This window comes from Asterias rubens, chromosome 11, assembly GCF_902459465.1.
Source record: "Asterias rubens chromosome 11, eAstRub1.3, whole genome shotgun sequence".
NCBI lineage: Eukaryota > Metazoa > Echinodermata > Asteroidea > Forcipulatida > Asteriidae > Asterias > Asterias rubens.
Window position 1 is genome coordinate 17,474,938 of NC_047072.1, and position 27,408 is coordinate 17,502,345.

The window sequence follows — 27,408 nt, forward strand, 5'->3', positions numbered from 1 at the left end:
TCCTTTTTTTGAGAAACATATTTTCTGTTCTTTTAAGAACAATCAAAAGTCATAAGAGAAAATTGTCTATATGTGCATCCAGTTCTATTGAATTATTGTTTAATCATGTGGAAACACATGAATTTTGTTTTCAAAAAGTGCATCAACGTTAACATTGAGCAAGGATTTTTTACTTGAAAGTTGAAGAACGTCTCCATAATTTGTACTAGATTGTGTTTGCTGCCCTCTTCGAGAGATAAAAAGCAATTAAGGCTTTCAGGGATGAAGGGGCAGCATTTATCAAACAATTCATTTGTTTTTCTTTGAAAAGTTGCAGTTCGTTTCCATTTTTCTAGAGTGTGGTTGCTGCCCTTTTAGAGGTAAAAAGCAATTAAGGCTTTTAAGGATAAAGGGCAGCTTTCATAAAAAAAGAATTGCCAACAAAACGTGGAGGTCGGATGGTGCCAAGTTTTCCTTACCTGAATCCGGCGTTGACTCCAGCGAGGACTCCAAAGTTACGTCCACAAACCACATATCCATAGATAAACTCCCATCTGTGCACTGTCTCGTGAGACTCGTCGGCACAAAGATAGGAGCACCTAAACAAAGAAAATAAAGTTAGAATTATTTCCTTGCCTCAGAATATTATACTAAATATTAATATTTTTTTCATTCATAACCTAGGTCCTTTTGGTTGGTAAGTTGTTTGCAACAGCTAATTATATTTCCAGAAAAATATTATACTGACACAAATTTGAGCTGGAAGCTCCGATGCCCGTTCCTCCATATAGCATATAGTTAGCTACAAGCTCAAATGTGTCTCAGTGAGCAGGGACTCGGAGAACTAGACTAGGATACCACCAAGTGGCTTGCAGTCACTAAACTACCTAGGCCTATCTAAATTTCATAATGTTCACCTTGGTCAATTATTTTAACGAAAACAAATTTTACCGTTTCTCGGAATTAGTTCCCTCGAAATCAATTTAACTCGGAAACATTAATTTTTCATTTCTATTTCACTTGTTTACAAAACAATCCAGTAATAACATAAGCCTAATTATTGGAATGGAGGCAAACCCTGATAAGCAGGTGAAGCCTTATGTCAAAGACAATAATGGGTACAAAACAGATATAACGGGAAAAAGGACAACAACAAAAACACGGATACGAATAATCAGTTAATTAACAGCTAACATGGTTACAAGGGAAAAACGATAACGTAAAATGTTTTGTCACTCTACTCTCATCACTCTCAATGTTGTTTCTCTTAAACAAAGAAACATGACTACTAGTACTAAGTGACATCACACTGAAACAGAAAGCTTATTCCAGGAGTGGAATAGTATTGGGATAAAAAATATGTTAATACCCTTGAAATAATTGACTGGCTACAAAGCCATCATCAAGGTGCCATGCACATTTATGTCATTGCCAGTATAAGTACAACATTGTCAATGAAGTAGCAGTAAGAAAAATTCAGGATTTAAGTGGTTTTTTTTCTGGGAGGGGGGGGGGTAGGTTCCTTAATATTTAATTAAAGTTTCATTAGTTTCAAGTTAAATGAGAAGAGAAGCCTTGATAACGAAAGTTTTTAGTCTCAACAAGTTGATATGGGTAAAAGATAATAATATGCAATCTTAACAATGAAGGGGGCTACCAATCATTCTGCTGGGTCTATTCAAATAATTGCTTCACTCATTTAGAGTAAGTAAAATACAACCAGCAGATGTGGTCGTAAGCGAATTTGGAAAAGATACTATGACAAAGTTCAAACATTCCAGCAATTCAAATTAACAAACAAATGGCAGACTTTGAAACGCTTGGTGGCAGCAGACTTTCCAGGTAAATTTCCATTGTTAACTTAGTTCTGAGCATGCGGGCACACAACTAAGAACAATGGATTTACCTTTTGAGTCTGCTGCCACCTAGCGACCTTAAAAGTCCAACAGTATAGGACTCATTTTAAGTTTTGTGTACCTGTCCCATGATGAACTCCCTCTTCTTGCCTCTCACAAAACAGACCCAACGACGTCACTTGAAGCTTGGCTTGATGGCTGGTGGCTGGTGTATGTTGGCTGCCGCCTGCCGCCTGCCGCCTGCCGCCTGCCGCCTGCCGCCTGCGGCCTGCCGCCTGCCGCCTGCCGCCTGCCGCCTGCCGCCTGCCGCCTGCCGCCTGCCGCCTGCCGCCTGCCGCCTGCCGCCTGCCGCCTGCCGCCTGCCGGCAACTGGCTACCGGCTACTGGCTACTGGCTACTGGCTACTGGCTACTGGCTACTGGCTACTGGCTACTGGCTACTGGCTACTGGCTACTGGCTACTGGCTACTGGCTACTGGCTACTGGCTACTGGCTACTGGCTGCTGGGTCTGCCTCAAGTCGTGCCCGTCTCGCGCTCGGTCTTCCCAATGCTGCAGTCAAAGAAAAAAACTGCACAATTCAGCGAACACAAGACAAAGTATACCTTTGATATTAGATTGTTTTAATACCATAGATATAGATTTATTTCAGTTCATTTCAAAAGCTGATAACAGTTCCGAGATACCGTCGAAAATATGGAACGAATAAGTCCTAGCAGGAAGATCCCTAGTAGGAAATACAAAACCTGGGAAGCGTTACTGCAGTAACGCTTCTCTCGTTTACATTTTCAAGAGAAAACCAAGTTTTTAAAGGGAGTGAAAATATTTCTAATGCGCCAGAGAACTGGTTAAAACCAGGGAACAAATTTCAATTGTAAGCCTTCTCCGTTTTTTAAGGTGTCATGTATCTCTTTGGTGTGTTTATTTAAATTTAAATGAAAAACAAACATACAAGAAAAGAAAACAAATAAAAAAGTTTTAAGAAGACAAATTGGACAAGGAAAACTTAACATAAATTTGCTGGCCTTCGTTTGTGTTTTAACACAGTTTGTGCATCTGTGGAATTAACCATTCTGCTCTGCCCCTGCCCCCCCCCCCCCACCCATTCACCATTGAACACGAGACCCCCCATCCACATGGTTATAGTGTCCATGCAACTTATTTGTTGAACTAAATTTATTTTATAGACGAAAACAATTATGTCACAGAGCCTTAGGCCTACCTTGTTTTTGTCGATGGCTCGATGTGTTCATTCGGCTTCGGCCATGGAGGTTCACGCCCCATTCCACGGCGACTCAAGGGAAGCTCTCTACAGCTACCCGGGCTCAAACACCGAAGTTCATTTTGCATTAAAAAGTCGGAACTAGAGAACTTCGAGGAATTTCACTATAAAAGTATGCAGTGAAGTGCTCAACAGTGAAGTATGTGTTGAACACTGCAGTTTTTAGTAAAAACATTCAGCCATGTGACAACAAAAACACATCGTGCAAATTCGTGTGTGCTGTTGTACGCCTCGTACTTCAAAATGACCACGCTGTTTAGAATATCACCATTTTAAACAGTTTTGACAACATAGTTCTGAATGCACATGACTACTCTGGTGAGAATTTCGACAAATTTTTCGACAAGTAAAGTTCATCAGAAAACGCAACAATTTCGACAAGGTTGCAAGTAAAGTTCATCAGGAAAAACGCGACGTCCAATTCCCTAAGGTAAGCTGAGAGATACGGCCATCCTCCAGCGCGACACGTCCAGTAATGCCGCGCTGAATCGGCCACAACGACGGGGCTTCGAAAGCCGTGCCAAGATCTCCTTATTTGCATAACAAGAAGTCTTTCATGCTAAGACATTATACAGTCACCACCCGTTCTCAGTTTCTTTCTCTTTTCTTGTTGATGTGTAGGGCAACCTATTGGTGTTATATAACGGTGTTCTTTATAACTAGACCATTCTACTTACACACATAACCGGACCATGGGTTCGAATCCCTATTGGTATTTCTTTTCAAAAGCCCCCTTACAAAGGCTAAGTGAACTGTGAGTGACCTGTGTTTAAGATGGCTCAGCGTCATTTTCTCGGTAGAGAGGTTTCGCAGAGTCACCGATACTCTTACGTGACGGATACGTCTTAACGTCATCACTTTTTGAGGTCCATGTGACGTATGACCATTGTACACAAGTTAGAATAGTCGCTCAAAACGGGAATCTGTCGTCATACACGTAAGTAAACAACGAGTATATTTTTGTTCATGTTTTTGTAGCGGATTGTTTGTTTGTACCAGGTTTTCCCCATATCTAGAGGTATCATATATGGATGTAGTTGGACATTTGTTAACAACCACCATGCTTCAGAAAAAGAAAAATGGCGATTGTCCATGGGTGCAGCCATTTGGTTAACAGCGCCCTCTTGAGCCTCAAGTTGAGGGTAATCGTCAGAATTTTGCGAAACAAAACTACACAGCTCGCTTGATGCGCGAACGCGTACGGTTCGATATCTGTATGCGTAATTCGTATCCGCGACTCTGCGAAACCTCTCTAATGGCAGAAAGATACTCCTTGCGGGCAATCTCAAAGGTTCTTTTGTATTTTTCTTCATTCAAAGAAAATATCTTTACTTACAAATAATAGAGTCATTTCAGATTATTTACAACAGCTAATTTTATGTTTTCCTCAAAGAAAATAGTTTTACTTAAATGCACTGTAACACGTTTGGTAACTGTCAAAGACCAGTGTTCTCACTTAGTGTATCCCATCATAAGCATAAAATAACAAGCCTGTGAAAATTTGGGCTCAATCGGTCATAAAAGTTGCGAGAAAATGATGAAAGAAAAAACACCTTTGTTGGACGAATTTGTGTGCTTTCAGATAGGAATAAAAGACTTGTTGCTAGAAGTCTTTTAATATTTTAGTGAGAAATTACCTCTTTCTCAAAAACTATGTTTTTTTTTTACTTTAGAGGGAGTCGTTTCCCACAATGTGTTATACTATCAACAGCTCTCCAATGCTCGTTACCAAGTCAGTTTGAAAGTTAATATTTGTTTCGAGTAATTACCAAGCGTGTCTCTTCCCTAAATACAACCAAATTAACGATTATACAGTTTGCGTTTACCATTCCCACCATCTTGGGAGTCGAGTCATTAATTATGTTCAAGGGTGGATATTGGTTAGGGGGAGGCAACGGGCCATTCCTGGTGTAATTAATTCATTTCTTGAACTGATACTGCACTTAAAATAAAAGTATTGCCTAAATCCACAAGCCCCAAATTCTACAGCTCAAAATTTGATGGTTTTTTTTTTTCTTTTTTTTTTTTCCTTCATCAATCATGCGTCTAATTGGCATTTCATTGCACTAACATAGCATCTATAATAATGCAAAAAAAAAAAATCCGGAGCCCTTAAACGGGCCCGGACCCTACGCCGTAGGCTACCATTTTTTATTATTTATTACTCTCTTTGTATATGTTATATTATCAATGCAAAGCTGAAGTGTTCCTCTTTAAAATGAAACCACATTTGCAATGGTAACATGTTGCTGGACTCGGCCACTTTAATGAGAATGAGACGAAGTCACAAATTAATGTCCCAAAATGTTTTGTTACTGGGACTGTGTGAACAAACAAGTTGACACTGTAATTCAAACAAGCAAGACGAGACAAGAATTTCTGTAAAAACCCAAACAAGGTGTTATTCAAGTTAGATATAAATTTGGCTGGTAGTCTTTTTTTTATCAAGGAAACCATTTAAAGCTATAAGCAAAGTTTTGTGCTTATTTATGTTATTTATTTTTTTTTAATTCTTCGGACAAACAATAAAACAAGCAGGGAAGGGTAAACGTCAAAAAACTTTCATCAAAAAGATGTGCCCTCCCAGACCTAGATCATAAACAGTACACATTTATATACTATACATAAAACACTCTAAAATTGCAGTAACAATTATAACAAAAGATGGCAAGTAAAAAGCAATTACACAAACAATATATACACAAGAACTACCGTATAAAACATACCACAATAAAACTAAGGCTCTTAAAGGATTCAGGTACTTTTTTAAAAATGTCCACAGATTCACACCAAACCTACAGGGTCTGAAGACAATTACAGTAGAAAGCCTCCCCCCGAAATACCACCTACTGAGGCGCTGCAGCCCCTGAGAAATGAGCAAAACAAGTAACAAAGCAATCTTCGTCCCAGTGAGATGAAAATTATTTTAGCATGCAAAGAAACCATCAACCAGCCATGGTATTATACCATAACACACCATAACTGGCCAATACGCCCCATCACGCCAAAACTGAAACGAAAATTAACGGCGCGACATTGCTTCACCCGTCGCCCAAAAACCACACCACCCCAGCAAGCACCATTCCAAGGGAAGCCCTCCACCAAGGGAAGCCCTCCACCATCCCCAAACCGCCGTGCAAGCTCAACGTAAATCCGTGAACATTGTGTTTCCTGTTGGAAAAAAAAATACATGAACCCTTTAAAAAGTACATAAACCCTTTGAAAAAGTAAATCGACCCTTTAATTGTCAAAAGAAAGCAGAAAGACCAATACGAGTTGAAATTGGGGGGGGGGGGAGATAGTAAAACAATAAGAGATTCAATAAATTGGCACAGGTAACTGAGTGTAAGTTCAGAGTTCAACGTCTGGCCACAACCTCGCCGTGATCAGAACGAGAGTGCCCCTTTAAAGTGTTTTTGTACAAACACGATGTGTCAGTATTCCTCTAGCGATTCCTCATCTTCAACGTCTCCATTAGTAAAGTCACTGACGACTTCTTCGTAGTCCTTCTCTAGAGTTGCAAGATCGTACCGAGCCTCGTAAAATTCACTTTCTTCCATCCCTTCCCCAACGTACCAGTGGACGAAGGCACGCTTGGAGTACATCAGATCAAACTTTTGATTCAGACGAGCCCAGGCCTCAGCGATGGCGGTGGTGTTGCTCAGCATGCAGACGGCACGCTGCACCTTGGCCAGATCACCACCTGGCACTGCAGTAGACGGTTGGTAGTTGATGCCCACCTTGAAGCCAGTTGGGCACCACTCGACGAACTGGATCGTACGCTTGGTCTTGATGGTTGCGATGGCCGCCATGATGTCTTTCGACACGACATCACCGCGGTACATCATGCAGCAGGCCATGTATTTACCCTTGCGAGGGTCACACTTCACCATCTGGTTGGCCGGTTCGAAGCAGGCATTGGTGATCTCAGCAACCGTCATCTGTTCATGGTAGGCCTTCTCAGCAGAGACGACTGGTGCGTAGGAGGCAAGAGGGAAGTGGATGCGGGGGTAGGGCACCAAGTTAGTCTGAAACTCAATCAGGTCAATGTTCAAAGACCCCTCGAAGCGCAGAGATGCCGTGATGGAGGACACAACCTGGGCGATGAGTCGGTTCAGATTCGAGTAAGTAGGCCTCTGGATGTCGAGGTTGCGACGGCAGATGTCGTAGATGGCTTCGTTGTCGACCATGAAGGCACAGTCTGTGTGTTCCAGTGTAGTGTGTGTGGTCAGGATAGCATTGTAAGGCTCTACGACAGCTGTGGAGATCTGGGGAGCAGGGTAGATGGCAAACTCCAGCTTGGACTTACTACCGTATTCAGTCAAAAGACGTTCCATCAAGAGGGACGAGAAACCGGAACCAGTGCCTCCCCCGAAACTCCGAAAGACAAGAAAACCTTGAAGACCCTGGCAGTTCTCAGCCTGTGGAAATCAACAAATAAATTTCAGATCAGTACACTGGTATACTTTGGCACTGAACTTGTTATGTTTGGAACAACAGTTCCTGAACTGAGGTGATTGTGACAGCATATGTTAGACGCTTTGATACATGAGTTCGCATTTTTTTATTTTAAAATATATTTCTTATGAGATCGCCTGACATCGCCAGGCCCTGGACAGCCAGTTCAAGGAGAGGGCTACATTTGGGCTATCGACTCAAATCAACTGGCACCAGGGGCACATTTGTCACCTAGGCCTACTCCTGGGGGTTTAACAGGGTTACCCCCTTCACGGAATGCAAGGATGTATACATAATTATGAGCTAGGCTGATGGAGTCAACTGTTTTACGAAGCAATATTGTTGTTAATTGCCTTGCTCAAGGGCACAAGTGTCTTGACCGGGATACAAACCCAACTTATGTTGCTGACAACACCGGTGACCTAGATCACTTATTTGCAGGGCTTTTTTTTTAGAGCAGAGTTCTGCGGTAAGCAGGTTCATGAAATAATGGGTTCTGGACACTCACCAGTTTACGGATTCTGTCCAAGACGAGGTCAATGTGCTCCTTGCCGACGGTGTAGTGACCTCTGGCGTAGTTGTTGGCGGCATCCTCTTTGCCTGTGATCAGCTGCTCAGGGTGGAAGAGCTGGCGGTACTTGCCAGTTCGAACCTCATCTGTAAATATTCATTAATCACAAACATGAGTTTAGACATTATAAAAGCCTTCCCCATTGTTTTATTTTTTTTTATTAAATGACAGCTCATGTAACATTTCTTTACCTATAACTGATGGTTCAAGATCCACAAAGACTACACGTGGAACGAACTTCCTTCCCCCGGTCTCGCTGAAGAAAGTCTGAAAGGTGGCGCTGGTTCCCTCGGGCCGGTTTGGTATGACCCCGTCTGGTTCGATGCCGTGCTCCAGGCAGTACAGCTCCCAGCAGGCATTGCCCATCTGGACACCGGCCTGGCCGATGTGAATGGATATGGCTTCACGCTAAAAAAAAAATAATAAAAATGTGTAAATTTGAACAAACATTAATTTTAAGGTAACACAATTATAAATACAAAATCGATTTTACATAGTACACCATCTTTAAAGTTTGCTTTTTAATACATTCTTGAGTTATACTTGATATCAAACATTGTTGGGTTAAAATCTACATTGTTAAATCAAAATTATTCTGGAAGAGGAAGAACAGGGGGAAGAAAAAAATAACAAACTTATTTCTTGGGCCCTATGCATTGAAATCAACAAATCCATTAAAGGGTCCACCATCTTAATTAATTCTGTATAAAGTCTTCGAGACAACGTACAGTTTGCACTATAGTCATCGTCAATGACATTAATAAGTATGTTAAATACATATTATTTAGTTGAATTTGTGAGAGAAAAAATATCCCTTATCCCAAAAGTGTTCAATTATATAAACTTTGCAATACAGTATTTGAAACATCCCTAGATTTACAATTCTATTTAATATACATACCATTGTTCCTGTCTAGGGTTATGCAGTCTTGTGAACAAAGCGGAAATTCCAGCTTGAGTTCGTGGGAGGAGTGGCGGCTAATTCCCCCGTGGAAACGCTCTCGATTCACGCTTCCCACAAGAGCAGTGGCTGCTGACGATCCGTCAAAACGGAACTGGAAAATACCTCTCTCCAAATTCAAAGCAAATCACCCCGAGTATGAAATCTGACTGAATTGTGATCTGTCATTATCACAATAATGCAAGTGAGATTTGAAGACCAAGGGCATTTGAGTAAACGGCTGTTTTGTGTTCCATTCAAGGTCGCCAGTCGCATAGCTTTAACATTGGGTAGATTATTGTATTGAACATTTCCAACACAGTACAAAACAACTATTTGTATATGATTGTCGCTCGTAATTTTTCGGCAGTACATTTGTGGTGGTACGTGCAGTGAAGATTAAGGTTAAAAAACGAAAATGGCTGCTTTTCAAAATCAATTTAAAATTTACTTTTACAGAATCAAGGAAATAAATTGGGAAAATGACAATTAAATATGTTTGAAAAGAAGAAAAACTAGTCATACCAGTATAAAAACGCACAGTTCCTTCATTTTACAAAGGGGTTCCATTATCCAAACTCAACTCATATGGAGTATGCGCCACCGGTAGCCAACGCAGAGGGCTTCTAATTAACAATTAATTAGCCTTCGTTCAAACAGTTTGCTATTAATTGATGAAACAGCCGTTGACTTTCTGTCTAACGAAAAATTCGAGTTTTTTCATATGACGAAGCTGTTCCATTGTCCATAACAATGGGAAATTAAATTTTCACACCCACAACTACAAATATCTGGTAAAATTCCTTTCCCCAAAGGTAGTGAACCTCAAACCATAATTATCTATAATTCAACCAAATTCCAGAGGCAAGATTCAGACGACTGCACAAACAGCAAGGCATTCTTCTCGGTGTTATTGCTAGGGGACCGTGTCATACGCCCCCGACACGATGGGAGCCTCGGCTGCGTTTGACGGTTGACTGACCAGAGTGAAAGCCGCACCTCTCGTTTAACTTTTGGGTCAGACTGATTTTGTTCGTGAAAGTGACTCCTACAACCGGGGGTGAGACATGACTACAATCTGAGGGTGTGAATTTGTTGTTAGCAAACTGCTCTCATTTTTTCGGAGTAAAACTACAAAATATAAAGTAAAAGTTTCGATTAAAGGTGCACACTGCCTTCAAATCTATCAACCTTTTGCTGTTTGGATAAAACCCATGATCCTTTTTCAAGAGTTGGTAACGGTTTATTAAAGGGACATCGAACATAAACATGTACGCAAACAATGCACCGTATCGCAACATTATTCACGTAATTCGAGACACGACCAAAACCTTGAATATTTAGGTTAATATTTACATGACTATTTGGGCCCCAAACCGTACGTGAACTATGTCCGAATATAACATTTGTTTATGTGCGATCTCCCTTTAAAGCTACCGTGAGAAACCGCTTTCTTCGTTGATTCAATTCAGACTAGTCTGCCTCCAAGGCATTAGTTGTGTTTTAATCGTTGCGACGCAGCTCGTAAGAGGGTGTAGTCTTGAAATACGGTTTTGAATGCAGAAGTAGCATAACTTTGTTTCGTGGTGGCAGGAGATCAGCACCCCCCCCCCATACGGCAGACTGTGTACAAACTACTTCTGATAGCGCCCTCTTGTATCCTCTTCCTTCATCCCTTGGCGACTTTCCAACATGGGAACAGAATCTCTGGGGAAATACCTGTGGTCCGGTGGCAGGAGACTCTGTCCCCAAGGTTCCGGGCGCCCCCCCCCCTTGTACTGGGGGAGGGGAGGGGTTAAGATTCACTTGTCTTGAATATGATTTGAGTTCAGATGGAAATATCGCCCAGGGCCCAAGAGGGTACACTTTCATAAAGCTGTTTTTCAGAAAATGCTGCTCAATAAATTTCCGTTAAACATGAATGAGTAAACATCTGGGCCCAATTTCATGGCTCTGCTTACCGTAAGCAAAGAATCGGCGCTTACGGAAGCAGGGAATTCTGTGCTTACGGCAAACGTATTTCACGGGTTAGCGGCGAATTTTGGCTTCTGCGCGTGCGTACTTCACGTTACTAGGCTTTCTACGCTTACAAGGCTAGCGCAGAAATTCGGCGCTTGCACGTTAGCGGGGAATCACGATCGTAAGCGCAGAATTCGGCGGTAAGCAGAGCCATGAAGTTGGGCCCCCGTGGCAATATTACAAACCGTAAATGAAATGTGTGTTGGTGACCTGTTTCTTCTAAGCAAGATTGTCTTTGCTTAGCAAGGTTTTGTGCTAGGTTCTATGACATTGGGCTATTAAGAGCTTCAGCCCATTCCTCTGTTAACCTGTTGACCACGACACACCAAATAAACCAGCCTTATAGTAGTTTAATAGGAAACACCATTAGTTTGAATTTTACTACTTTATTTGTTCCAAGCTCTTTATTGCATGAACGATTTTTAGCAAGATTCAGCTTTGAACCATTCAGGAAAAGTCACCATTATGAACAATGACAACACATAAACATTTGGAATGAATGTACTCTTCAAATAGTCAACCATTCATTTAAAAAACAATTGTCAAAAACCAGTGTTCTCACTTGGTGTATCCCAACATTAAGCATGAAATAACAAGCCTGTAAAAATGTGGACTCAATTGGTCGTCGAATTAGTTGCGAGAGAATAATTAAAGGAACACGTTGCCTTGGATTGGTCGAGTTGGTCTTTGAAAAGCGTACGTAACCGTATAGAATGCATATGATTAGAAAGATATTTTAAAAGTAAAATATAATGATCCACACAAGTATTACTCGAAATTGCGTGGTTTTCCTTTTACCTCGTCGACAAACACGGTTGGCCATTTATGGGAATCAAATGTTTGACTCCCATAAATGGCCGACCGTGTTAGTTCGCAAAATAAAAGGAAAGCCACGCAATTTCGAGGCAAATGTGTGCAGATTATTGTATTCTACTTTTTAAACATCTTTTAAACCATATGTATTTTATAACAAGCGGTTACATACGCTTTTCAAAGACCAACTCGACCGATCCAAGGCAACGTGTTCCTTTATAGAAAACACCCTTGTCCTTTCAGATGACTGAATTCGAGACCTCACCTGAGGTTTCGAACTCAGACTCAAATACTTTAGTGAGAAATTACTTCTTTGTCAAAAACTACATTAGTTCATAGAGAGCCGTTTCTCACAATATGTTATACTATCAACAGCTCTCCATTGCTCGTTACCAAGTAGGTTTTTATGGTAATATTAACAAATATTTTGAGTAATTACCAATAGTGTCCAGTGCCTTTGAAGATTATCTGTCCAGAAAATTAAGGACAATTTTGATGCACCATCCTTTTTTCCTTCCTTTTTTGTCTCACAAGTCAATGATGTTGGCAACCGAGGAGGAGGGTGAAGACAATAATTGTCATATTGGTGTTTCCGCAAACCTTTCCATATCGTCATTCCACCATGCAAAGTTTCAAATCCTACTTTAAAGGCAGCGGACACTACTGGTAATGGGAGACTTTCCGGGACGATAGAGGGCAGCAGACTTACCGGGTAAATCCATTGTTCTCAGAATTATGCGCATGTTCAGAACTACGTAAACAATGGAAATTTACCCGGTATGTCTGCTGCCACCTAGCGTTGGAAAGTCTCCTATTACTCATAATAATTAATGTCATATAACCTTACTTGGTAACGAGTAATGGGGAGAGATTGAAAGTACAAAACATTGTGATCATTGGCTCACTCTGAAGTGACGTTGTTTTCGAGGAACATTAATTTTCGACGAATTTGATTTCGAGACCTCAGATTTAGATTTTGAGGTCTCGAAATCAAGCATCCGAAAGCACACAACTTTGTGTGACAAGGTTTTTTTTTTCTTTCATTGTTATCTCGCAACTTCGACGATCAATTGAGCTCAAATTTTCACATGTTTGTTTTTGTCTGCAAATGTTGAGATACACCAAATGAGAAGAGTGGTCTTTGACAATTACCAATAGTGTCCAGTGTCTTTAATATTGTCATATTGTTTTTCTTTCACGTGACAAAAACGGAATATCTGACTTCTCGTTGGAGGGAACAAATAGGTTGGAATAAGAAGAAGAAAAAACGAGAAAAGAGGGGGGAAAAATGTTCGAATGTTACAACCACATTTACATTAAGCATTTTAGTAAAAAGTATAGAAAAGAAAAATAGCATAAGCCAGTTTATACCCTGTATAAATATCGGTTATATTATAAATGTAATTATTGCATGAACCTCTTCCAGGACTGTCTAATTGTCGTTGTTCCTCTTAAGATGTGTTTAATATTCCTCTCCTTCGTCCTCTCCCTCGTCATCGACAGAGTCGATTCCGACCTCCTCGTAGTCCTTCTCCAGGGCAGCCAGATCCTCACGAGCCTCAGAGAACTCACCCTCCTCCATACCCTCCCCTACGTACCAGTGGACGAAGGCACGCTTGGCGTACATCAGATCAAACTTGTGATCCAGACGAGCCCAAGCTTCGGCGATGGCGGTGGTGTTGCTCAGCATGCAGACGGCACGTTGCACCTTGGCCAGATCACCACCAGGCACCACTGTAGGTGGCTGGTAGTTGATGCCCACCTTGAAGCCAGTTGGACACCAGTCAACGAACTGGATGGTACGCATGGTCTTGATGGATGCGATGGCAGCGTTGACATCCTTGGGGACGACATCACCACGGTACAGGAGGCAGCAAGCCATGTACTTGCCGTGACGGGGATCACACTTCACCATCTGGTTTGCAGGCAAGAAACAGCCTTTGGTGAGCGAAGCAACGGTCTGCTGTTCATGGTAGGCCTTCTCAGCAGAGATGACAGGTGCGTAGGTGGCAAGAGGAAAGTGAATACGTGGGTAGGGCACCAAGTTGGTCTGGAATTCTGTCAGGTCGACGTTGAGGGCACCATCAAAGCGAAGTGAAGCAGTGACGGAGGACACGATCTGACCAATGAGACGGTTAAGGTTAGTGTAGGTCGGTCTCTCGATGTCAAGGTTACGATGGCAGATGTCGTAGATCGCCTCGTTGTCGACCATGAAGGCACAGTCGGAGTGCTCAAGGGTGGTGTGAGTGGTCAGCACTGAGTTATAAGGCTCTACTACAGCTGTGGAGATCTGTGGGGCGGGGTAGATGGCAAACTCCAGCTTGGACTTCTTGCCGTAGTCGACGGCCAGACGCTCCATCAACAGAGATGTGAAGCCAGAGCCGGTACCACCACCGAAGCTGTGAAATATGAGGAAACCCTGAAGACCGGTGCACTGGTCAGCCTGTTAAGACCAAAATAGATACAAAGTAGACCATATTAATATCCAGTGTTGTAAACTAAAATTTCCTCAAAGCTTAGTCTTTTCGAAACCACGACTTGGGCTGAGGCTTCGGCTAAGGCCCCGTCAGATAAGTACACTTTAAAAAGTTCGACGGTGCCTGAAAGGCTCTAGACACCTTTGGTAAATTGTCAAAGACCAGTACTCCCACTTGGTATATCCCAACAAATGCATAAAATAACATATCTGAGTTTGATCTCAATTGGTCATCGAAGTTGCAAAAGAATCATAACAGAAAAAACCACCCTTGTCGCACATGTTGTGTGCTTTCAGATGCCTGATTTCGGGACCTCAAAATCAAATTCTATGGTCTCGAAATCAAATTCAAAAATTTTAGTGAGAAATTACTTCTTTCTCAAAAACTACGTTACTTCAGAGGGAGTCGTTTCTTACAATGGTTTGTACTATCAACAGCTATTACAAAGTAATATTTGTATGTCAATAATATTTTGAGTATACCAATAGTGTTCAGTGCCTTTAATGCATGTTTCTTTACGGACTTGCGAGGTACAGTTTCACTTTTTAGACATTTTTTGTTTCCTTATTAGACATTTTTGCCAATAATAATGGGTGCATTCAAATAGCTTCCCTGGGTCGACCCCGCGGTGCTCACTCGGGTGAGCCCCTCACAAGAGCTAAACGAACGATCATTTGCCCTTTCGTAGTGACGTCATGCACCCCGGGCCAGCCCCTTGACCCGTTCCACAAGCAGGGCACTTGGGGCTGACCCGGGTGAGCCCCTGGAATGTAACGTGGCAGACCGGGGTCGACCCGGGGAAGCTAATCGAAAGCACCCAACGATACAGCTAAACTGAACCTGCTACATGAGAACATAGCCAGGAAACAATATCATAGATCTGCTTAAGCAGAACATTTTGCTTAACACTTCATTCCTGCTTAGCAGAATTGAGCAGGATACCAGTCACAAATTGTTATTTTGGTACTTTGACTGATAACCTTAATCTGATAAGCATAATGTTTTGCTGTTTTTAGCTACTTTTTGTGCTTAAGCAGCTCTATGAAATTGGGCCTAGGGGTGGATGTCACAAAGAGTTAAGACTAGTCTTATCTCGAGTCAGGACGAGTAACTCGTTCGCAATTATGACTTGCCTTAAGTTTTTTGTTAGTCTTAAGTTAAGGCTAGTCCTTACTCTTTGTGAAATCGACCCCTGATTTCTTCCTGTAACAAAAATAGCAATTATCACAACCTCGTTTCCAGGGTTGACCGATTTCGCCGCGCCATTTTCCTGGCTCGCCGCTCGCTTAAACTCCCTGGGTACGTTTTCGCGGCTGCAGCCAATAACTTGTTCGGTCATTAACAACCCGTGATGAACCAATCCATCTGAAATCGTTATCCATTTACTGATGAAGACCACAAGCACGGCAGTCGAAACGTTGAGAATAAACAAAATGCTTCCTTTCGGAGATCAAAAACATTTTTTCCGATTTTTTTCTTCATAAATTTATTGTCTTCACTGTCAATGAAAAGCCTCAATATTACACATACAAATTGTTCACTTTTAAAAACAAAGATATTTGATTTGAAATATTCAGCCACAGTCAGCCTAAAGTTTGAGACTTTGTGGATAAATAAAAGCTTCGGAATACTAAACTGGGTAAATAGTTATCTCGATTTAAAATGCTCCTTTGTTATTTGAAACGAGGTGACTTGCTAATAGTTGTGCACACTTGAAAAGTAATAATTATCGTGAATATAAAGGGTATAGAAACAGTGTTGTATAATAAACATATTCAGTGGTATTAACACACAGACTGTGCTTTTTTATTTTGAAAGGGGTGTGCGAGTGTAATCTACCACATAAACATTTTGTTCTTTTTCATTAAGACGTTTCTTGCTAAGTTCTAGAGGCTTGAAGGGAATGTACTCTTTCACTATCACTTGTGTATCATCCCTTTATGAAGTGTTTCTAAAAACTAGAAATTGGAGGGAAAAAATGAACTCTCAAAAGCCAAATGTACCACCCCTGTTATGGTATGTTACTTAATAGTATAGAATTGGAATGAATGTGCTCTTGATCTTCTAATTACTAAGGATGTACCATCTTGTTTTTATTCATTGCTTGTTAAAGAGTAATTCTAATAAATACAATATTCCCAAAACGAACGACGTGGCTTCACCTTGTGGTATAATTCTTGTAAGCTTAAGGATTGGAATGAATGTACACTTCACACAACCATGCAACCATCTAAAAATAAGATAAGCTGATTCAGAAGCTTCAGAAAAAAAAGTATTTCTTTGAGATTGGTTATGAATGGTGTTTACAGTTTTCTCAAGACAACGTTGTTGGCGAACTCAGGAGTAGATCAAGCGAAGTCAATTGTCATATTTTTTACTTCACAACAAAACCTTCCAGAATCTGACTCCTCGGTTCGAGCAAAAAGAAAAAAGATGTTAAAACAAGAATGTTACCATAACACATTTACATTTAGAAATTAGTAAAAAATTATAGACAAGTACAAGAAACGCGAATCATTAGCCAGTTCATACCCTGTACAACTATAATAGCAGTTATATTGTACAAGCAGTGATTGCATGAAACTCTTCCAGGACCGTCGAATTGTTGCTGTTGTTGTTGTTTGCTGTTGTATTTTGTTGTTGTTTGTTGTTGTTGTTGTTTGTTTTTTTGGTGTTTGTTTCTTGCTGCTTGTTGTTTGTTGTTTGTTGTTTGTTGTTTGTGGATTGTTGTTTTTGTTTTTTGTTTGTTGTTTGTTGTTGTTGCTGTTGCTGCTCTTGCTGCTGTTGTTGTTATTGATGTTGTTGTTTTTGTTGTTGTTGTTGCTTGATTTCAAGGCTGTTTTGTTCGGTTAGATTCGGCTGTTGACTTTTAGTATTCGTCCTCTCCATCTCCCTCTGCCCCTTCTTCAGCAGAGTCGATTCCAACCTCTTCGTAGTCCTTCTCCAGGGCAGCCAGATCCTCACGAGCCTCAGAGAACTCACCCTCCTCCATACCCTCTCCTACGTACCAGTGGACGAAGGCACGCTTGGCGTACATCAGATCAAACTTGTGATCCAGACGAGCCCAGGCCTCAGCGATGGCGGTGGTGTTGCTTAGCATGCAGACGGCACGCTGCACCTTGGCCAGATCACCACCGGGTACCACGGTAGGAGGCTGGTAGTTGATGCCCACCTTGAAGCCAGTTGGACACCAGTCGACGAACTGGATGGTACGCTTGGTCTTGATGGTTGCGATGGCAGAGTTGACATCTTTAGGGACGACATCACCACGGTATAGGAGGCAGCAGGCCATGTACTTGCCGTGACGGGGATCGCACTTCACCATCTGGTTGGCGGGCTCGAAGCAGGCAGTTGTGATCTCTGCTATACTCAGCTGCTCATGGTAGGCCTTCTCAGCAGAGATGACTGGGGCGTAGGTGGCAAGAGGAAAGTGAATACGTGGGTAGGGCACCAAGTTGGTCTGGAACTCTGTCAAGTCAACGTTGAGAGCACCGTCAAAGCGAAGTGAAGCAGTGACGGAGGACACGATCTGACCAATAAGACGGTTGAGGTTGGTGTAGGTCGGTCTCTCGATGTCGAGGTTGCGACGACAGATGTCGTAGATGGCCTCGTTGTCGACCATGAAGGCACAGTCGGAATGCTCAAGGGTGGTGTGAGTGGTGAGGATAGAGTTGTAAGGCTCTACTACAGCTGTGGAGATCTGTGGAGCAGGGTAGATGGCAAACTCCAGCTTGGACTTCTTGCCGTAGTCAACAGCCAGACGCTCCATCAACAGAGATGTGAAGCCAGAGCCGGTACCACCACCGAAGCTGTGGAAGATGAGGAAACCCTGAAGACCGGTGCACTGGTCAGCCTATTAAGACCAAATAGATACAAAGTACGCCAGATTAACATACAGTGTTGTACACTTTCACATTAATCTTTCCTCAAAGCTCAGCGGTTTCGATTCCAGGGATGACCTTAATACGCAAATGACGTCATTTGAAAAGGGTGCCCTCTGCTAGAGGTCAAAGGACGCGTACACGACGTGCGTTTTCCATTATTTCGTCATACTTTCTCAATTAAGATGGCGCCGTGATGATGTCAACCTTTTGCGAATGAGGTGCATGCTGGTCTAGCTAGCGATCAAACCTGATCGCTAGGTAGAACAGCACGCACCTCATTCCACTCATAACGCGCGCGTACCGAGTATTTTCGGTGAGGTCAATGCATAAGTTCCATAACCTTAATTCTACAGAGTTTAAAACCAAACTTACAAGTTTCCTAAGGCGATCCATTACTACATCAATCCACTCCTTGCCGACGGTGTAGTGACCTCTGGCGTAGTTGTTGGCGGCATCCTCTTTGCCTGTGATCAGCTGCTCAGGGTGGAAGAGCGAGCGGTAGGTTCCAGTTCGGACCTCGTCTGTAAATAAATTGTCAAACAAAATGTGTTAAAATTGTGTCGTTTTTTAATAAAAACCCTTTCCCGTCTTGAGTGTTAAAGGCACTGTGCCCGTTTGGTAATTGTCAAAGACCAGTATTCTCACTTGGTGTTTCCCAACATTAACAAACCTGTGAAAATTTGGGCTCTGTTGGATATATAAGTTGCAAGAGAATACTGAATGAAAAAAAAAACATTGTTGCACAACTTTCGTTTTTTATTATTTGAGCAAAACATGTACCTCTTTCTCAAAAAAACTACTTTTAATTATTTCAGAGGGAGCCGTTAAAAAAACAAATTCAACAGCTCTCCATTGCTTGTTACCAAGTAAGTTTGTATGCTAACATTTATTTCGAGTAGTGTCCACTAGTAACTTTAAAGCTTTTAAGAGGCTAATCGAAGGGGAAAAAACTCGGAACAGCTATGTATTTTTTGACAAAGGGATCCTTTTTGTTTGCAAGTCGCCAGGCACACAAGGCCCGAAGGCCACTTCAAGGTGTGGGCTAAAATCAACTATTTTGTCCAGGGGCCGTTGCCCCCTACTCCTGGGGTTGAAACAGGGTTACCCCCCACTGCATGCGGTTGAAGACTTGGGTACCATCTATCAGAAGCCTAGCTGGTAGAGCAGAAAGCACTACCTCCAAAATGACAACCAAAAAAAACAATCTACTAACCAACAACCGAGGGTTCTAGGTCGATGAAGACGGCACGAGGGACGTGCTTGCCTGAGCCGGTCTCGGCAAAGAAGGTGTTGAAGGAGTCGTCTCCACCTCCGATGGTCTTGTCACTTGGCATCTGACCATCAGGCTGGATGCCGTGCTCCAGGCAGTACAACTCCCAGCAGGCATTGCCCATCTGGACTCCGGCCTGGCCGACATGGACTGAGATACATTCACGCTAGAAGAAAGTAAAGTTAGAAACAAACTTGTTCAAAAACATACGAAAATGGTTTGAAAGAATGGAGTTGAAATTGTAACCTTCGTAGAATTATTCACTTGGTTTCACCCATGTACACCGACGTGTGTGCTGGCAATAATAATAATAATAATAATAATAATAATAATAATAATAATAATAATAATAATAATAATAATAATAATAATAATAATAATAATAACAATAATAATAATAATAATAATAATAATAATAATAATAATAATAATAATAATAATAATAATAATAATAATAATAATAATAATAATAATAATAATAATAATAATAATAATAATAATAACAATAATAATAATAATAATAATAATTGTGGCTTTTTGTATAGCGCACATGTCCGTCACCCAGTGACGCTCCTGTCACTTTAACATACAGTATTTCTCTGTCAGATGTGGGACTACGTTTGAGTTATGAGACCTAATTCTGATAGCACCATGTAATGCTTCACGACGAGTGCACTTGGTTCTTTTACACGCGTTACATAACACATGGGACCAACGGCTTAACGTCCCATCCGAAGGACAACTCGGGTGAGATTCAAAGAGTTGTATTGTTTTGAAAGCATTGGAGTTGACATTTAAACCTTCGTAGAATCACTCACTTTGGTTTCACCCTTGGCACTGTATGCTCAGTCCTCGGATAAGATTCAAAGAATTGTAATATTTTTGTATACAAAATCACTCTACTTGTTGTTCGTGTCACGTACTATCAAAAGAAGCCGCCCACCTAATTATTCACCGTAATTGACTAATTGGTGAGCTAATTGGTGTGCCACTCCACGCACTAGCGATGCCTCTGTAGTATATCGTCGCTTATTACAGCTCCAGTCGTGCTGTAATGTATGCCAAAAATGAAATTATACACCAAAGGCTTCGTGTCATGTGTGGCCTTAATATAGCAAATTTACCACGGTTGAGTTAGCCTGAGGTTACAGGCACCATGTTTTGTAGACACTATATTGGTAATTACTCAAAATAATTGACGGCATACAAAATTACTTCGGTAACGAGTAATGGGGAGCTGTTGATATATTCTGAGAAACGGCTCCCTCTGAATGAAAAAAACGCAGTTTTTGAGAAAGAAGTAATTTCTCACTCAACATTTCACATGGTAAAATACTTCAGCTAAAGCCTTTTTATAAGGTTTACGAAAGCACACAAATTTATAGAAACAATGGTATTTTTGTCATTCAATAATCGTTGGCAACTTCGATGACTTCAAATAAGACAAAGTTTTCACAGGTTTGTTATGTAATGCATGATGTTGGAATACACGAAGTGAGAATACTTGGCCCAATTTCATGACTCTGCTTACCGACGAATTCTGCGCTTACGATCACCATTCTCCGCTTACGTGCAAGCGCCGAATTTCTGCGCTAGCTGTGTAAGCGTAGAACACAGATGTAGAGTAACGCAAGCACAGAAGTCAAACTTCGCAGCTAACTCGTGAAATACGCTTGACGTAAGCTAAGCACGGAAATCCCTGTTTCCGTAACCTCCGATTCTTTGCTTACGGTAAGCAGAAAGCACAAAAATTTGCTTGGCATAAAATGTTTGCGTTGATGATTACCAACCAAATGTTCACGTGATTTTCAGGATAAGCAAACAACAGCTAAATACCATTAACAGGCTATAATAATAAAAAAAACAGGATAGAATAAAATAGAATAATGTTTTATTGTCACTTGTAAAAAAACAAATATTAGTACAGTGAAATTCGTTTCGGTTTTGCGTGTCTAAAAATATTATGTTATATATACAAATACACTAAAAATTAACCATTTACAAAAATACATGGAAATATGCAAAAATACATGGAAAAATGGTTGGTAAATATCAACAAAGGCAGAAATTTTATGCTAAGCAAACTTTGTGTGCTTAGTGGCTCTATGAAATTGGGCCCCGGTCTTTGACAATCACAAGAAGTGTCTATAGGCCTTTAATATACCAAAATGATCACAGTGGATCTAAAAAAAAAATGAAGGTTAACTTCGACCGTCTGGAACTAAATGGGAGGGGGTTGGTGGCTGAAGGGGGGGGGGGAGTAGAGCGTAATGAGCGTCTGGTCTAATGATGTGCATAAATTAATTAAATCTACATGCAGTGTATATATTTACAACATCCATTACGCAGCAGCCTAGACAGAAGGTTTGCCTTTGTTCATATAACCTTTAGCCATAATTACTACACGCTTCATCGCTTATACAAATTATTACTATTGTAAAGAAATTTCTCTTTGTTTCGGTGTTCTGTGAGTAATTTGAAGTATACATGACACATGATTACAAAAACAAATGATGGTTATGCGTCATGCTATTGATAATAGTAAACATGTATATTAATAGTTCTCGATATTCGATCTAGGCCTAGAATTATGATATTTCTCAACTTCGTGGAAATTTGAAACTGTTATTTTAGAAAACAGCAATTAGCAATAATGAATACGTAGGCGAGTTGTCTAATTTTAAGGTTTTCTTAAAAAAAAAAAAGGCCGGTCGCCGAAGTCATCTGTTTAAATATAAAAATCATAATATTACTTACTACGTTTCTCTTTGGCTGTTGTTTTTGTAGTTGTTTGTCTTGTTAGGATTTGAAACTTTGCATGGTGGACATACGATAGCTGTCTGCGGTAACACCATGTAAATCTCTAATTGAGTTGGCATGGGTGGTTCTGATAGGTTTCTACAGTTGAAACTAGCCCTGGTGGACTTACACTTTCGTATTATACTACAATATCTGCGTACAGAGGAAGAGTCCTATATAGGGCTACAGTTGAAACCAACGTTTCTTTTCAGAACCACCCCAACTCATTTCGAGATGGTGTAATCGAAATCCTTGCTTTGTCGTTATTTTCTTGCTGATGTGGTAGCTGCCTCAAAATTGCTGTTGCCTCACTTATTTTGTGTTTTTACTTTTACACGTTTGCTAACATGGTCCCTTATTTTGGAATACCAAATTTGCGGACTCCACAAAATGGTGGATCGTAGTTACTTTACGAATTAGCATGAGAACAATAACCTTTAGAGGAAACAACAATTTCGAGGCAATTTGTGTCTCGATCTTTACACTTCAGACAACCGGGGGGGGGGCTATGTCTGAAGACATCGATTTTGACAATCATGCGAAGGATAAAGCAAAAAGTCAATATCCTCACCTAGGATGATAACTATTTTTAACATTAGTACTCCCTGCGTGTTACCCTTAAATTAACTTGTGAATGCCTCCACAGAATGGAGGACCGTGTTAAAATTTACACCGTTGGTGTTGCTGTTGTTACATCTAAACACCAAGAGGGGTTCAAAATTAACACCATACGGTGTTAGTGTTTTGATATGACACCAGTCTAATTGTGTTGGCATACATAGTGTTTCATTATCAACAGCAAGTTAGTGTTTACGGTTATAGACTAGTAAGGAGTGATTACCAAGATCAACCATCCATTTAGAATAAATATTTAAAAGGGTACTAAATATTTATGTTGAGGCAGACATTTGAGAAGAGGTATTAGGTTATTATTACCATTTGATGCAAAATTAGCTGGATCAAATTCAAATAGATATTTCCAGACTACATACTAAGTATAAATGTTTCTAAATAAAAGGCAGTAGACACTATTGGTAATTGTCAAAGACTAGCCTTCACAGCTGGTGTATCTCAAATTATGCATAAAATAACAAACCTGTGAAAATTTGAGCTCAATCGGTCATCGAACTTGCGAGAAAATAATGAAAGAAAAAAAAATACCCTTGTCACACGAACTTGTGTGCGTTTATATAGTTGATTTCGAGACCTCAAGTTCTAAACTTGAGGTCTCGAAATCAAATTCGTGGAAAATTACTTCTTTCTCGAAAACTATGGCACTTCAGAGGGTGCCGTTTCTCACAATGTTTTATACCATCAACCTCTCCCCATTACTCGTCACCAAGAAAGGTTTATGCTTATAATTATTGAGTAATTACCAATAGTGTCCACTGCCTTTAAGGCACTATGTATCAGTCCTTGAAGGCAGTGGACACTGTTGGTAATTACTCAAATAATTATTAGCATAAAACCGTACTCGGAAAAGAGTAATGGGGAGAGGTTGATAATAAAAAACATTGTGAGAAACGACTCCCAATGAAGTGACGTAGTTTTCGAGAAAGTAGTTTTCCATGAATTTGATTTCGAGACCTCAAGTTTAGAATTTGAGGTCTCGAAATCAAGCATCTGAAAGCACACAACTTGGTGTGACAAGTTTTTTTTTTCTTTTTTCATTCATATCTCGCATTTTCGACGACCAATTGAGCTCAAATGTTCAGAGGTTTGTTATTCTATGCATATGTTTAGATACACCAAGTTGGAAGACTGGTCTTTGACAACTACCCAATAGTGTCCACTGTCTGTAAGTAAATTGTCAAAGACCTCTATTCTCACTTGGTGTATTCAAACATATGCATAAAATAACAAACCTGTGAACATTTTGACTCAATTGGTCATCGATGTTCAAGAGAATAATAACAGAAAAACACCTTTGCACAAATTAACGTATGTACCCTAAAAGACTTCAGGCTTGAAGTCTTTGAAAAGTGTCTTTTTCTAAAAACCTATTTTACTTTCTCACAACGTTCTATACAGTCATCAACTCTACATTGCTCGTCACCATTTTTTTTATTTTTTGAGCAATTACCATAGTGTTCAGTGCATTTAAGTTATTTTTATTATTGACTTTCATTCCTTTCTTCGCTGTATGGATGACCTATTTTGTTCATCAGAAATAATTGTATAATGTTCCTTTGTTGATTCATTCATCAATCAAAAAGTCCATTAAACAAATATCTCACGGCGTGTGAATTTTTTTTTTTTATTAAATGACACACATCGTCGCAACTTTAATCTTGAAAAAATATGACGGCACATTTGGTCAGATGATATTAAATTCTGCTCTGCCGTTTATAATAACTAATTAGCATATGAATAGCCTGGCAATAACCCCAACCCGCTAATAAAAACCTGACGTCATCAGTCTGATAGAAAAACTAGATAGAAATAAGATAAACAAATCTAAAAATATCCACTTATTCTTTGGAAAGATATTTTGTATGATAACGGACGGCAAGATATGTTAATGCAAAACCTCAAAGATAACATAATTGAAGCTAATTTAGTGTGATATAGGGAGAAATGGTGTAATTTTTTTTCAGATAAAAAATTATTTTCATACTCAAATTAGGTTTTAAATTAAATATTACAGCGTGAAATCGTCGCATGTTTGAATATTTTGTGTGTTATGAACGTTAAAATTTATAAAGCAATATATAATACCATTGCCTGGTGCATGTTTTTCTCCATCCTACATTATAGACTTTTTAACATGAATATCTAAATTATTTCCTTCTTGTAGCACTTTACCAAGAGTGGTTATATTAGCCTGGTTTGGTTTGGGTTGAACTTGCATACAAAATAATAAATAAAAAAAAAATCTTCGAAGCATTTTCGTGAAATTAGGAGGTTAAAGCACGCTGGCAACATTTGTTTCATTTTGGGTCTCGAACTACCTCTAGCCACCTGGGGCTGGCTATATAACTCAGTGATCTATTATAGTGGTAAGACATCTGCATTTAGCAAAGCAAAAGCCTTAGGTTCAAATTCCATCAGACTAAAAGGACAATTACTAATTATCAAAATATATATTCTGATGTTCTCTGTATACGAAAAAAAAACAATCTCCCGACCTTGCTTTCTTTCCATCGGAAGCTTGGTTCTTAGTTAGTTTGATCAATAAAAACCTAATCCGAGTTTATTCTAAGTCTATTGAATAATTTAATACTGTCAGATGCTAAGAAAGTGAAGGTTTTTGTTATTTACCTAAATTTTGTTTAAAACACGTACACGCATCAACGACGCGTAAACAAAGAGCTTACCATCATAAAGCAAAATAATGGTAATAACTGAAACGAAATTTTAATCAACTATAATCTTCACAGACTGCCGGCTTGTAGTCGCCATTTCCAAGATTGGACGATAAAAATGCGGGTTTATTTATTGGCTGCCCTTAGCATTTTTAAATTACCAACAGTGAATGACCAGAGCAAACTAGTCGAAACATTGAAACCAAATTAAGACCTAATAACGAGAAGTTCCCTCGATCCACTAAAGCGAAAATATTAGTCCTGTCCGATTTTCTACCTTCCGTCCAGGTAGTAGTTGAAAAGCAGGAAAGTTCTTTTCAGCACCGAGAAGTAATACCAGGCCTCGAGTTTTTTCTTTCAAAGGGCAATGCCATTTTCATTTTGCAAAGGGCACTTCCATTGGAAAATCTTAAAGTCATTGGAAAGAGTTTGAAGCGGGGGCACCAATGGCAAGACCAGGGCAATGGAAGCAACGGAGGCAATGACCTTCGTGCCCTGCGTGTAATTCCCAGCAAAGACGAGGTCTCGAAAGAACAAAATCTACCTAGCAAGTAGATACACAACCTGGTGTTTCCACAAATCATACAAATTGGTGATCAAATTTTCTGTCTTCCCCCAACAATTAACTTTAATCAACTAATATCTTTAAGCTTTCCGGCGGGTAGTCGCCGTTTGCCATGATTTAACGATACAAATGCGGGTTATTGCTTGCCTTTTAAAATAACCACCAGTGAAATAAAACTACTACACATTATTCCTGTTTCTAGTCTTTCCTAAAATAAAAAATAACTGAAGAGAATTCAACTTACCATATTGACTGTTTCTTGTTAGTTTACAGAAATTATTCAGGGAGAAAATATGCTTTCTGTTCAGCTGGCGAGCAGGAATACTCTTTTTCGGTCCGTTTGTAATGACGGCGCAAGACGATGTGCGCTACTCGGCTCAAAGATGGCTTTATTATAACGAAACAAGTGTCGTCTGCTCACGTCGCTGTGCTCGCCGCTGATTAGTCGACCAACCTTGCGCGCCATATTGTGAAAAGATGGCATTATGTTGCCATGGTATCAGGCACTGTTGTCTGCTAGTGTCACTAGTGGGTTTCGGGAGAAATGCGGTTAAATACATTATGAATATTGTTTTATGACTGTACGATCGATTTAGCCATCAAGTCAATTATATTGTATTACTTGTGTACAAAATATTGCATCTTTGGTTCAAATTGATTTTGTTCATTAATCCAAACAAGATGTCCGGGAACTCATTGAGCAGGTTGGTGCAACTTAAAAGAAAACCAAATTTTGACGAGCATTTAAACCTAACTACTCAACTGCATCCGAATATCTACAACAAAATGACTTGTTTCTATTATTACAACATCAACTATGGACACTACTGGTAATTGTCAAAGACTAGTCTTCACAGTTGGTGTATCTCAACATTGGCCTATGCATAAAATAACAAACCTGTGAAAATTTGAGCTCATTTTGGTCGTCGAGGTTTTGAGAACAAAGCAGTAGATACACCATGGTTTGCCTTCATGAAACTAAACCATTATCTCAGAGACAAAATGTGTATAGTTGCACTTTATTTTCGTCCCGTGTGTTTCACTCCATTTTTGGTGTACCACATCATTTAAAACATGCTGATCAACTGGGTGACAATTGCTGTCATCATTAGTTTTGTTTTGTTCTTATCATTGTGCCACCCTGTATTGAAATATTATATTCGACGAATTTTATTTTAATAAAAAAATAACT

General features: G+C 40.1%; 2 protein-coding genes across 4 annotated transcripts; both read right to left on the reverse strand.

Annotated features, from left to right (window-relative positions):
• Nucleotides 1-4,826: 4,826 nt before the first annotated feature.
• Nucleotides 4,827-9,236, reverse strand: LOC117296329 (tubulin alpha-2/alpha-4 chain-like). The gene is made up of 4 exons (XM_033779193.1): nt 9,046-9,236; nt 8,336-8,552; nt 8,082-8,230; nt 4,827-7,536 (listed from the first exon to the last, which is right to left on the reverse strand). The coding sequence occupies exons 1-4, from the start codon at nt 9,046-9,048 to the stop codon at nt 6,550-6,552; spliced, it is 1,356 nt and encodes a 451-aa protein (XP_033635084.1). The 5' UTR covers nt 9,049-9,236; the 3' UTR covers nt 4,827-6,549.
• Nucleotides 9,237-13,043: 3,807 nt separating this feature from the next.
• Nucleotides 13,044-26,562, reverse strand: LOC117296327 (tubulin alpha-1 chain-like). Of its 3 annotated transcripts, XM_033779191.1 has the most exons (5): nt 26,461-26,562; nt 19,491-19,713; nt 18,650-18,798; nt 17,690-18,246; nt 13,044-13,802 (listed from the first exon to the last, which is right to left on the reverse strand). In XM_033779191.1, the coding sequence occupies exons 1-5, from the start codon at nt 26,461-26,463 to the stop codon at nt 13,379-13,381; spliced, it is 1,356 nt and encodes a 451-aa protein (XP_033635082.1). In that variant the 5' UTR covers nt 26,464-26,562; the 3' UTR covers nt 13,044-13,378. The 3 variants fall into 3 exon arrangements, with proteins under 3 accessions (XP_033635082.1, XP_033635083.1, XP_033635081.1); XM_033779192.1 differs by lacking the exon at nt 17,690-18,246 and having other exon boundaries at nt 13,044-14,359; XM_033779190.1 differs by lacking the exon at nt 13,044-13,802 and having other exon boundaries at nt 17,261-18,246.
• Nucleotides 26,563-27,408: the final 846 nt, after the last annotated feature.

What these genes read in the sequence shown, in the direction of transcription:
- LOC117296327 (XM_033779190.1), bottom strand. An exon ending in CCTAGAACCCTCGGTTGTTG is followed by an intron (nt 18,799 to 19,490) that starts GTTAGTAGATTG and finishes ATTTATTTACAG; the next exon opens with ACGAGGTCCGAACTGGAACC. An exon ending in TGGATCGCCTTAGGAAACTT is followed by an intron (nt 18,247 to 18,649) that starts GTAAGTTTGGTT and finishes TGGTCTTAATAG; the next exon opens with GCTGACCAGTGCACCGGTCT.
- LOC117296329 (XM_033779193.1), bottom strand. An exon ending in TCTTGAACCATCAGTTATAG is followed by an intron (nt 8,231 to 8,335) that starts GTAAAGAAATGT and finishes GAATATTTACAG; the next exon opens with ATGAGGTTCGAACTGGCAAG. An exon ending in TGGACAGAATCCGTAAACTG is followed by an intron (nt 7,537 to 8,081) that starts GTGAGTGTCCAG and finishes TGATTTCCACAG; the next exon opens with GCTGAGAACTGCCAGGGTCT.